Raw genomic sequence first — 13,293 nt, forward strand, 5'->3', positions numbered from 1 at the left:
AGGAAGAAAACCAGATTGCGCTGCTCGCACCATCTCTTTCTGCTGCAACAAAGTAGATAATGGAAGGAAGAGAAGCGGATTGCACTTCTCGCGCCATGTCTTTGCTGCTGCAACGAGAGTAGGTGTCTAGATACTGAAAGCTGAGTTGCACTTGCGAACCGAAACTGAACGCCGCTTCCTGTGTTATTTGCAATGCAATACGGCGTTTCAATTTTGGACCTACAAGTTTAAAATGACTACTGAAATTTAAAATTATTCATGAGCAATCACAATTAAAAATTACTCCTAACTCAAGTCTCAAGTATAGAACTGCAGTACATGAAGCATTATGTAAAACAAAGAACGATCCTGTTGCTTAAAAATTATTCACCAAATCACAATACTGATTAACAATCACAATTATTAAACGAAGGCTTCACAATTCAAAGTAGAAAAAAAAGGAACAAGTGTGACGTCGCAACTTTTTGTACCACCATACCAGCCATGTCATATTTTGCACGGCAAATCCGTGGTAACATACAGGCCCTCGGCACTACTACACCTAGCAGAATTTTCCATAGCTTCTTCCATGGGTCCGACCGTCCGAACAAAACTATACCCATCACTGATATCATTGAAGACAAAATGACTGGGCAAAGATATACTGTACAGAAAGGCAAAATGACAAAACTCGCACCACGTCAGGCTTCATCGGCGCAGCGCTACAAAGAATATAACTAGAAAAAAAAACATATCTATGGGTGCCAACAAACTTGATGTGGTTCAATCACCAATCTGGGAGTGGCGAGAGTGAAATGTGGCATCAAAAACCATTGCCACTCATATTGGTATTGAAAGGGGGCTGCTCCCCTGAATGGTTGGATCTCCTTGACCTTGATTGCTTTGGGGTTGAATATGGTGAACTTCCATCATTGAATCTATGAAGGGATGAGGAAATCCCATGGGCCCTTGGTAGACCAATCACATCAGAGTCAAGGGAGTAGCCACCCCTCTCAACTGCCTCAGCGTCGAGTGGTATCTCGTCCAAAGTCTGAATAATGCAGAAGAAACGTGTGAGGTGAAAAAAAGCAGGTGTTGGTGAAAACAAGTGGCACCAGACTTTTGAATGGAGGAATTAGTCACGAAAACATACTTTGTAAGCTTGCTGAAGAACCTTAAGATTTTCTTTTATCTGCTTCCTCTTTATGGTTATCTCATCAGGTTCTTTGAGCAAGTCCTCCAAGAGATCATCTCTGAATTGGGTAATAGAGAATATTTAAGCGTTTGGAGTGAAATTGTACCATAGCACATAAAATGTATTTGCTTATACATAGAATAGAGTTTAATAAAACAAGAGTAAACATGTACCTACTTGTAAAGTTTTGTTATGAGGTAATTATGCAGCGCCCTTTTTGTGTGATTAACCTGCAACAGAATCAGTGTCACAGATCAGTGAAATGTTACAAGACAACTTTCTCAAATCCATATCCCATTTTTCTTAAAGAAATTTGGAACGTATAGGAGCAATCTGGTCACTGGAATGCAATGTTTAGGACTGATGAAGAAACCAATCACTTAAAGAAGGATTGATTTTCAATGACCATGCACACATGATCAATCCAGAACAGTAGTGGCCCCACCAAGGATAACAGTGCTATTGGTAATCAACCATACTTGATATAGACATACAGTTGATACAATAGATTCAGGGTTCATAACACTTCCCTCTAAGCCTATGCATGCCATTAAAAATATAGCACAAGGATTGCATAAGAAATGACATGCACACAGAAATAGAGAATCTTGTGGACAAATTGGTTAGTAATCACATACCAGGAAATGCATAATTGCTTTTGGTATGAAGTCCTCCACATTTTTCCTGACTATATTGTAATATGACTTCAATAGCAATTTTGTGATTGCTATTTCGAGTGCTTCCTGCTCAGACTGGTGTTCTGAAGGTTTAAGGACGACTGGTGGCTGTTCAACAAAAGTCCCTCCATCACTCAGTGTATGTGAACAGCATTAATGGGAAAATTAATAAGATTCCTCACCTCTCTTAACTGTATCGTGGAGAATGAATGTTCCAGATTGGGTGCAGGCACAGCATACGATCTGCTAGCTGAATTATCTTTTGCAGATGCATGTGTACGGTCCTCATTGGAAGTAAATATTGAATTCCAAAAGGATGTGCTTCCACTACCTAAAGATACCAGGTAATTTGGAGTAATAAATGGTTTCAGAACACTAGGATGATAAAAGATGCCAGGTAATTGGACTGAGATAGATTGTTTCAAAAACACCATGCCAATAAAAATGCGCAGGAAAAATCATAAAAAGAAAAGCAAAAAAAGAAAGAAAGAAAGAAAGAAAGAAAGAAATCAAAGACACAGAACTTTCTTCTACATGGTAACACACAAAACATATATTTTACATTTGCAGTAAAATTCCTTACCAGAAGATCCTGGTCTCTCAGCCTCGGACGCAGGCCTTACACCCTTGTAATTAAAAAAGAGGAAACAGTCAAGGTACAGGTGCCAAAAAAATTCCACTAATTGAACAGACATATAACAGCTAAAAGATGGTGATGAGAAAAACCTGGATGTGATCAGTAATTACTCCATTTACAGTTCTACCCAATACTGCGCGTGTTTTTTGAGTTTTTTCAGAAGCCTGTACCTTATCAGCATCAACTCCATCCTGCGATTCAATATATTATTAAATATTTGTGGATAATCGGTAAGACGTGAGCTGAACTAACTTGCAAACAACTTCTGAGAGAATATAATAAAAAAAACTACGTGATAGAAGGCCTCCAAAAAAATACTTCATTTTACAATATATGATGTTTAATTAGTTCAAAAGAACTCATTAGCTTGCCCTAAATGTATGAACAGACTAGTTTGTCCTAAGCCCATATATATTTAAAAACGAGGGAAATAAGAGAAAAGCAACTTTTTCCACAAAATAAAAGGCCAAAGGCGCGTGAGAAATAAGTAGCAGACTAAGTGGAATAAACCTACATAACGCTAAAAGTGTCCCAAAGATAACCTACTGCCTTTCTCATCAAACAAGAAACAGCAAGTGGTCACAACTCCAATTATTCATTCTATCACCAAGAGTTGTAGCATGGTCCTACGATTTTGCTTAACCATTTGCCAAAAAAATTCCAAATGAGAAAAAAAATAAAGTTTGACATCAATCTATTGATGTCCATAAGCATAACAGACTACCCCCATTTGCATGCACTATTCCAAAAATGTTAAAAAATCATGGACATGGAACATGTGATGTTAATATATCATTGCTGGTATAGATTCTAAAGGTCACTCATAACTAGATTTGTAATAACAGTAGATGTAACATGCATACCTTTCTTACCACCGATGATGACATTTTAGCAGACCTAACTTGCTGTTGTGCTTGCTCAACAGCCTTGCTGCCACCAATAAAATTTGGGTGTGATGTGTTTATGTAATCCTCCTGCACAATTTATATCATTGCTAATGAAGAAAAACAAGAAAAGATGTATGAATGCAAAGAGTCAGGTAAAGTATCATGCAGGTGATTACAGTTATGGTCTATTTGAAAGGTGGTTTTAGGATCTAACTCCCTAGGATTTAGTAGAAACTACTGTAAACTAAATCCCAAAAGTTCATACACCACTCCATCTTTTCCAAACAGGCCATTAGAAACCACAAAGATTTACCCAATTCTTCTTAAATTATTCACAATTTTAGTGCGCAGTAAGGAATAGATTTGGAGGTTCAGAACTTCAGATCAGGGATGGGTAAGCATATCAAGTTTCAGAAGTCAGGCAGCTGCCAGGGAAAAATTAAGTTAATAACCACAGTGCAAGAGTGTGTACCTCCATCTCAATAATGTGTGCTATCATACTTTCTGCTGGTTTAAGCCCATCCCGCAAAAACTTCCCAATTACTTCATCCATGCTTCTGCGGAGTATAGGAAACTGCTGCAGCTCTGTTGCAAGGCAGTGATGGCTCATCTACAACAAAAGAGTGAAGTTATGAGAAGTAGCAATAGAAAGAGTATAGCAGTATGTTAGATAGCACACTAATAAAGTGATCAAACAAATACGTATTTCAGTTTCCAAAAATATACAACTGGACATTATTAGGAATTGTCATGCCTAGATACATTACAAAATCTGAAATCATATAAGGCGTGTAATAAAAAAACTGTCCAAAAAAGGCCATAAAATTGATGTGGAATACCTTTACTAGCTCATCATATATGAATTGTGCACACTGAAGACTTGGATCAAGCAATCTGCTGATCTGCCTACGTACAAGGACTTCAAATGGTACCTAAGAGATTGTTTTCAAAAGAATTGTCAGCTAAACTGTTCAAAGGCTAATGGTATGTCTCAACAATGCACGCAAAAAGACAGGTGTGTCTTACTTCAGGTACAAACAGCGCACTTCTAGGACCAGTTGCATTTTGGATAGCCATGCGGATGTCTTCATCGGTAACATCCTCGCAAGGGTCAACCTCCTGTTGAGGCACAGATTTTATACTCATGTTAATATGTTATTGTACGATGCACATATAATGAAAAACACTATGCAGTATGGAACAAAAGAAAACAAGCCAGCACATCAACTGTAACTACGCACCTCTAAGCTTTTTACAAAGATAGACTGAAAAATATAATGGATTCTTGCTCCTCCAGAAAGTTCAATGGTTGATATATCTTCATTTTTTCCTTCCACCATCGAGGAGAACGCTGTGGCATACACAAGCTATTAACAACCTAATGCTTAAAAATAAAGACACAGCACAAGAAAGTAATAGACACATCTATCTTTTATAGAGGCATACATATAGCTTCCATGTAAAAATGGTCATGGTTCAGTATTTACCTTCACAGTATTTAGCTAGAATGTTCAAAAGCTTCGCACCTTGCCCGGCCTGCAACCATGAAACATATTGATGGGCCGTCACAAGGAGACAAAAGGAATGAGAATACAGATGAACTAGAAACAAACAAACAAGCAGGTAGTTCTATTTATGTTATCACTTTGTCCAAAAGAAAACTAATGTAAAACAGACCTTTGAATCAACAGGATCACCATATATAGCAAGCTCCTTAGCAACAGCAGTCAATTGACTGCTTATGCGTGACTTAAGCCCCGGCAGAACTGTTTTTATATGTTGGACCAGGATCTGAAACCATATAAATGGAATTAGTTTTGAATCACAATATAAAAGCTGTACTAGAATGGGCATCTCAATCAAAACCATACCTGGTTTAGCTTCTTTGCTAATTGCGGTATTCCGCAGTACTGAGTAAGACCATGATATGCCTAAGAAGGGGCAAACAAATTCCATTAATATGGAAAACAGGATTGTGACAGAAAAACCAAATAAAAGAAAGCAAACTCTAGAGCAGCATACCGGCTGAGTACGGAAGAATTTTTCTTCACGAGCCAGAGCATCTTTGATACTAAGGTCAGAGTTGATATCCTGCATCATTAACAAGGTATAAACTAGTCTAAATAAAAACCTTCGACAACACCAAGGAAAATGCATGTATTTGATTGGTAAAGCAAGATTCAGATAATAATCGTTCATCTTATTAACTAAATATAAAGAGTTCTTTGCTAGTTTCGTAAAGCTACAAAGTTTTCATCCACTACCAGCAACTAGGAGGCAGAAATTCAACAACTGAATGTTTCAATTATCCAAGTAAATACAAAATCGAACTATTTCAACAAGACGGCTACAGCCAAAATTTTAATACAGTTGAACCCTTCAGTTACAAGATTCTGTGAATTGATCTTAACCAAGAAAGAAAAAGTACCTGCTGGCTTCGGTTTACCACGCCAACATAGCCGAGTTTTAAAGGGATCACATTTCCCAGCAGAAAGTTGCAGGCATCAGTGCCCCTGTCCATTATGTCCAGCTGGAAGCAATAGAACAACAGACAAGACCACAATGAGGAGGAGACAATATATAGATAAAAAGCCTGTGGAGTGTGGACTTGAAATTAAGGCTCAGGAACAAACCTTTGTGATAACACCGATTGTTCGAGAACCTACAAGAACAATAAATCAGCCTACTAAGATATACAACTGTGAACTGAAATGTTCTACTGGACTAGACGTGGATTTTGCAGTGCTCACGTACCATCAGGATCAGCAACCCGAGCCATTTGAAGAGCATCAGAATTTGCTAAATCTGCATTTGCTGGTGAAACAGCTAAGATGATACATGTCTTGTGTCTGATGTACGACATTATCATAGTCCTTATTCTGGCCTCAATATCAGTTGGTTGGTCACCAACTGGCACCTTAGTGATTCCAGGCAAATCGACCAAAGTAATGTTAAGAACATTTGGTGAAAAAATCTTCAAACGGATCTGCCTATCTGACACACCCTTGTTACCACCCGCCTCCCGATCCGTTTCTGCCTGCATATATGCAGAAGAGGAACATTTACCAGCGGGTTCATATAATCTAGCAATTATTGCAACTCAACCATCAACCCCCACGATAAATAAATAAAACATCATAATTGAAGTAAAACAATACCAAACTGATAATATTGTTATTTTATCAAATACTGCATGAACCCAGAAAGCTTCTGCACTCCCAAGTTAGAGTTCACAACTTCACATATCCACAAATCTTCCTAACAACCACAGATGGCAACCAAATTGCACTGCAAATAGCATCAAGTATATCCACATGAAACTACCAGATGATCCAAATAATTTCAAAGTCCAAAAAAATTGTTAAGACAACTCCGCAAGGGCCAACCTAGAAATGACTAGGTAACCCTAAGATGACATTATGTAGTCTGATACAACCACAAAATCATCTGAGGACCAAGCAACGAAACAGCATCACCACTAACGCTAAACACGAGAGATGATGCCACATAACCCAGCATTACCATCGTTACAGTCCCAGAGCACCATCATGACTCCTAAACAAACATCTCAAACCCTAGCAAACGGTCTCAGCACAACATTATTGTCACTATACTCCCTAGCACCAATCCTATCCACTGAAAGCAAAGGCCAAAACAACTGATTATTTCCAATACTGATGGGCTGAATCGCTGAACGCGGTGGTGAGAAAAGGGAGTGCCGACCTGGATCTCACGCCGGATATCTCTAAAGTCGTAGAAGCGGCGGCCCGAGAGGTGCAGGAACTCGCCCCACTCATCGGCCTCGGCGTCTGTGGGTCGTCGCGGCTGGTGCACGAGCTGAAGCACGAGGGGGCGGCGCGTGCAGATGTCGGAGCCCCGGGGGAGGAAGTCGCGGCCGACGAGCGCCTCGAGGACGCTGGACTTGCCGCTGCTCTGGCTCCCCACCACGGCCACCTGCGGCAGGTCGATCGTGGAGCTGCTCCCCAGCTGCGCGAAGATGTCCTGCAGCTTGTTGACGATCGGGATCACCGACGACCCCACCGCCGCCGCCGCCGCGGCCGCCGCGGCCGCCGCAGCCGACGGGGCGGCGGACGACGCGGAGGAGTAGTGGTCCTCGGCCATGGTCCGGGGCGGGCGAGCTCCGCCGCTAAGCTGGCCTAGGGTTTTGGGGGGAGGAGGGGAACGAGAGGCCGACGGGAAGGGGATCCCTAGATCGAGAGCTTTTCCTTTTTCCTCTTCTAATTTTTTCCGACTTCGGGGTGGGGATTTCAAATCGAGAGGCGTCGAGGGGGGGTTTCCGGATGCCGGGGGGAAGGAGACGTGCGGGCAAATTACCTTTATAGCCCCCAGCTTCTTGGCTTAGGGAACAAGAAGAACGTGCTCCTCTTTGTAGGCCTGGACTGGAGAGTGGAATCCGCTACAGAGACGTCTGCCGGGGTTTACAACTGTTTATACCCCAAGTCCCCAACTGATGTGATCCATGTTTCTTGATGAGGAAGAATTACAGCGGTAAATCGGCAATTTTATTTGGATCATACACATACTAAACCCAGGCTGTGTTCAGTTCCCACAAAATTTCCAAACTTTCCATCACATCTCTATCACATCGAAACATTAAATATAGCAAATGACCCATGCATGGAGTACTAAATGTAGGTAAATAAAAAAACTAATTGCATAGTTTTGATGTACATTGCGAGACGAATCTTTTGAGCCTAGTTAGGTCATGGTAGGACAATATTTACCACAAACAAACGAAAAGTGATACAGTATGCTATAGTGTTTTTTCTAGCACTACAGTGTTTTTTCAGGGAACTAACACACAGCCCCCGTTGTATTCGATCAGAAAATCAACCACGAGTCTAAGGACTACCAGTACTTATGAAGGTGCCAGCATCTTTGGATGCCGGCTGGCCAAACTCATAGTGAATGAATAATACTAAACTGTGACCAGAGGTTTACTGCAAATTATATGAGTCATCGAATAACCCAAAATCTTGAAGGATAAAACGGGTAAAGGCCAGTTTTGTCCTTTTTTGCGAGACTCGCTGGAGCCTGAGCGGTGGCGGAGGTAGGATGGGGGACAGAGGGCTGAATCAATGGAGTTGTTAATTTGTATGAAGATTTAATGGTGATTTAATGTTTTGCTACAGTATTTTAAGTGTGATTAGTTGCTTTAGGGGGCTGGAACCCCCCAGCCCCCGTGCATCCGCCGCTGAGCCTGAGCACAAGGACACAGGTTGTAGAAGGTGAGCACGGTGAGCGCGACAACACAACCTCCCCCCGTCGCTCGGGCAGAAGAGTAGGGAGCCGGGGATGCCCGTAAGGGGCAAGGAGCTGCCGCCATCCTTTTTTTTAAGCCTCTCATCTGGATACAGCTGTAAAATTTATTCATATACAACTCATATTAAATCTACACACGCACATCACGCTCACACCATATGTACACAAACAAACCTACAACTACACTCAGACCACCGGGTCCATCCAAGACTCCGTAGGCGACAGACACATCGCAATCTCTTTGTAACTCCACGCGTGAGAGACAACGAAATTCAACGAGAATGTACTGTTTCCGGTGGGAAATCCCGGGACGAGCAGAGCTCCAATCAGGGTTTAAAATTTCGGCGGCATACCGCCGAAATTTCGGTGTATTTTTCGTTTTCGGTCTTCACCGGTTTTTGGTTTTTCGGTGTTTTTCGGAATTTTTCGTTCCGAATTTAAAAAAAATTAAAAAATTTATAAATAACCATTAAAAAATCAGCAAAAATTATGATAAAAAACTAGAGGTTTTTATTAGCTAATAGCATTTGAAATCATTCAAATCTAAATTAATTTGGTAGGTTAAATTGATGATTTGGGTTCATATCCATTACAGACCCGTTAACCCATTAAGAAAATATCCACTCCCCTTTCACTCCCCGTGACCAACGGCCTCACCCACTCCTTCCTCCCTCTCCCGCGCGCTCACCCACGCTCTCCCTCTGCTCGCGCATGTAACAGTCTACGTTTTAGCGTTATAAACCTAAGTCAGGAAAATCGCATAACTTGCAAACCACAAAATGAACGAAGGTGAAACTTCATGGGCATGTCACACAAATCATAACAAACCAAAATCCCAACAAAGTCAGAGAGAGAAAATAAAATTTTACACATGAAATGACGAGTTGTTCCAACTCCGATTTTCAAATTCAATTAACTGAAAACCGGTTTAAATGGGCTAAAAACCAAATTGCAATGTGTTGTATTAATTGGACTATGGAATTAATTGTAATAATTTTAATAGACTTTGTACTTTGGACTAAGTACGTGTGCACTTTGGACATGAATTATGTGTTTCGTTTTCGTATTTCTCATTGTGTGCTGGAGTTTCTTATATATTGTGCATTATAATCTATCAATATAGACAAACTCCCCAAAATTTTCAATTTCTTTTCATAAATACATAATTTCCCTATTATTTTCCAACTGTTTCCATCATTTTTCGGTGAAAAGCACCGAAAAACCGGTGAGATGCACCGAAAAAACCGGCCGGTATACCGAAATTTCGAAATTTTGAATTTGAGATCACTTCCCATCATTTTCCGACGGTTTCCATCATTTTTCGGTGAAAAGCAACGGAATACCGGTAAAATGCAACGAAATTCCGGCCGGAAAACCGAAATTTCGGAATTTTGAATTTGAGAGCTCTTTCCGGTCGAAATTACCGGAAAACCGCGAAATTTCGGCCGATATACCGTTTTCGGTGGCCACCGAAATTTTTTTCAAAAACGAAAACGTAAACCCTGGCTCCAATCCGCGACCGGTGGCCTCCGCAGCTGGAGAGCACACCAACCGAGCTAAGGCTCGGTCCCCGAGCTGCCGCCATCCGGGCCGTCCAGCCTGAGAGCGGCGACGAGGTGGGCCGTCCACTTCAGGAAGCAAGTGCGCGGCACTGGCCAGTAGCCCACGAGTGACGAGCCCACCATGGCATGGCAGCACGGCTCCGCCCAAAAGGGGCCCAGCCGATGTGGACGGCCCATGGGGCCCATCTTCAGACGCGCGCGAATCATTTGGGAACTAGTGGTCAGTGGCGCGCGAGGCCTGGATGATCTGGCACGAGTTGTTTGGAATGTGCCGCTTTACTGAGTTTTTTTATTTTTATATTATTTATTTTTTGATTTTTCAAAAATATATACCGCAAATTTTTTTTACAGATCTAGTCTCATGTCGTCAGTTCAACTGGCGGTAAAAGCATACCACCGGATGAACCGGCGGTAGAGGTACTCTAGCGATGTTATCGCCGATTCATCCGGCGGAATTTTTTTGACCTGGGCAGTTCATTTTCAAAAAATTATAACTAATTTATATGAATTTGGATGGAGATAAATATTATATGAACATTATATGAACTTAGATCGAGATCTACAACTTTGTAGTACAAACTTTTTCCATTTGGAGTGAAGCGTCCCCTCATAAGAGAAAACTTGAAAGTGATACAATATCAGTCCCAGGAGGCTCATAACACTTTATTACATCAGATGATACATCACCGTACAACTCTACGCGGAAGTGGGCAGTGAAGCGCCACTATCGCGAGGATAACAACTAATACCCACACAACGATATTAACTACGAAGAGGGGGTCATCAGAGCCTTGCGCATACGGAACTTCCTGCGGGTGACCCTATCCATAGGCAAGGTTGGGTGCAGGACGGGACCTCTACTCAACGTCTTCGGGAACGAAGTCTGGGTCTTCCTCTGTAAAAATTTAAGAATGGGGTGAGTACAAAAGTACTCAGCAAGTCCAACCACACTCACGGAGGGGTATAAACAGAATATAATGCACAGGGTAAATCAAGGATAAGGCTAGGGTTTAATTTGCGGAAAGCAAATTTTTATACAGGGGTTTATTTGAAAGAAAGGATTTTCAAAACAAGTTTTTCTTGTACCGGGTAACACATAGTGTTGACCCACATAGGATCCAAGTTTTAAGCTGCTACCAGACTCCTCATCCACCGTAGCACACGGCACAACTGCCGGACACTTTTCCAAAACCACTCGCGCCAACCCGTCCATTCCCAGAAGAAACACTAGTTATGTGACCACCACACCGTAACTCGGTCCTTAATTGTGACAAGATAGATATCTCCCTTCCTTATTCAATCACACAGGCACGAGCACACCATTTGGCAATTCACACAGAAGTGCCATCCATCCTGTCTAAACTTATTTTTCAAAAAAATTCACGTTTTCCCTTCCCACACATACTCACGCATTTTATTTATAAAACAAGTTATACCGTGTATAAGGTCCTAAGCGTTCTAGCAGCGATTAACGTCCAAACAAATCACATTCAGACATTAATCTAGGTGGTCAAGGAATGATTATAACAAATCAAGGGGTGGCTATCCAACCATATTTTCAGCAGGCAAAACATATGCAATTTTATAAAACAGACCAATAGGTTGTGTTTATAAAAATTAGGACAAAATATGCATCAAAGGGTGGAATTGAACTTGCCGTCTTCAAAGCCTTCCGAGAAGTCCTGATCGTGGTACTGTCCTTCAGGTTCGGGGTCGCGGAACTGGTCCTCGTTCACTTGCTCGCAGTACTGCTCGTCGACGGGTTCTTCCTCGTTCTCGCCATGATCTACGACGCATACAAACAAGCACACAATCAAGAAAAAGAAATAAAGGTTTATCGCTGAGCTCGATTTGGAAACAATTAAATATGGAGACAGGAGTAATATTTTTGGGCGGTTCCCTAATGGCATGGCCAAAACTATGTTAGGATTGGTGTGGTAAAGTTTCAGGTCGATCAGAGATGGTTTGGCGCATGAAATGATAGGTTACAGAGAGGTTTAGGGGTTAAACCGGGATCAAGGGCTTATTGGTAAATATTTTTGAGAGGGCAAGGGCTTGATTGTAATTTTCAAAAAATATCAGGGTCACTCTTAGATAGAGTAAGGATCTAAACATAATTATATTCTTTATTGTGGAGGGACTGATCCGTAATAAGGGAGAATAGGGGGGCTTCTTTGAAAAAGATCTAAAGAGGAAAGGGTTCATAAAAGAAAAGAAAGAAGGGCAGGGGTCTAAAGGAAAAACTGCCTTTCTTCCTCCCCTCGTCACTGAGAACAGAGGAGGGGGGATTGGGGCGCCGGCGGCCCTATGGCCGGCGTCCTGGGCCACGGCGGCGGCCGGGAAAAAGGGGAAAGGGCCAGGGGAACGCGAGGGTTCGATCCCCTTCCTCAATTTCGGGAAAAGGGGCCCGCGGGGAGGAGTGCGACGGCCATGGCCGCCGCGGCGGGCGGCGGCCATGGGTAGCGTGAGCAGGGGCGGCCAGGGGTGAGTACTCGTGGGGAAAAGGGAGAGGGAGGGACCGGGCACCTACCTCGGCCCTTGGCTCGAGCAGGGAGGTGCGGAGCGGGCCGGCCATGGGAAGCAGGCTTTGCGGCGGTGGCGCTGCTGCGCAGAGGAGGAGGGCGCGTGGCGGTGGAGGTAGTTGTGGAGCTAGGGAAGCGGCGCGGGAGCCTCTTTATAGGCCGAGTAAGGCGGTGGGGAGAGCCGTGGGGCGGTGGACGCGGTGTGGTCGGCCGGCGAGCTTCGCGGGCGCCATTAATGGCGTTTGGCCGCTTGCGAGCGTCGCGGAGCGGCGCGCAGGCGGCGAGGCCGGCTCAGGATGACAGACGGCTCGGGCAGGAGCATGTGGGGGAGGGCCGGCCACTGTGCGCGAGCAGTGCGGCTCGGCGGCGAGGCGGGGCGCCGTACTCGGCTCTGTCCTCGGCGGCGCGAGTCCACGAGCGTCGAGGTCGTTGGCGAGGACGTGGAGGAGGGGCCGGCGCGGCTGAGCAACGCCGGGCACTGCGCGAGAGCAGTGCGGCCCGGGCGGCGATGCGGTGGCGCTGTGCCGGGCGGCGCGGCGAGCTCAGGGCGG

At 43.4% G+C, this 13,293-nt stretch overlaps 1 protein-coding gene across 2 annotated transcripts; it reads right to left on the reverse strand.

Moving 5' to 3' along the window:
- Positions 1–331: 331 nt before the first annotated feature.
- LOC120673132 (dynamin-related protein 3B-like) lies at positions 332–7,680 on the reverse strand. 2 transcript variants are annotated; one of them, XR_005674525.1, is made up of 20 exons: positions 7,099–7,676; positions 6,130–6,412; positions 6,009–6,037; positions 5,804–5,905; positions 5,398–5,466; positions 5,247–5,306; positions 5,053–5,166; positions 4,863–4,911; positions 4,617–4,726; positions 4,402–4,494; positions 4,215–4,307; positions 3,848–3,985; positions 3,352–3,462; positions 2,578–2,679; positions 2,435–2,477; positions 2,034–2,182; positions 1,813–1,959; positions 1,348–1,404; positions 1,133–1,232; positions 332–1,030 (listed from the first exon to the last, which is right to left on the reverse strand). XR_005674525.1 is itself a non-coding variant. In XM_039953827.1 (20 exons), exons 1-20 carry the CDS (start codon positions 7,495–7,497, stop codon positions 803–805), a joined length of 2,472 nt encoding a protein of 823 aa, XP_039809761.1. In that variant the 5' UTR covers positions 7,498–7,680; the 3' UTR covers positions 332–802. The 2 variants fall into 2 exon arrangements, 1 of the variants encoding a protein (XP_039809761.1); XM_039953827.1 differs by having other exon boundaries at positions 1,352–1,404; positions 7,099–7,680.
- Between the last annotated feature and the right edge of the window lie 5,613 nt (positions 7,681–13,293).

This window comes from Panicum virgatum, chromosome 5N, assembly GCF_016808335.1.
Source record: "Panicum virgatum strain AP13 chromosome 5N, P.virgatum_v5, whole genome shotgun sequence".
NCBI lineage: Eukaryota > Viridiplantae > Streptophyta > Magnoliopsida > Poales > Poaceae > Panicum > Panicum virgatum.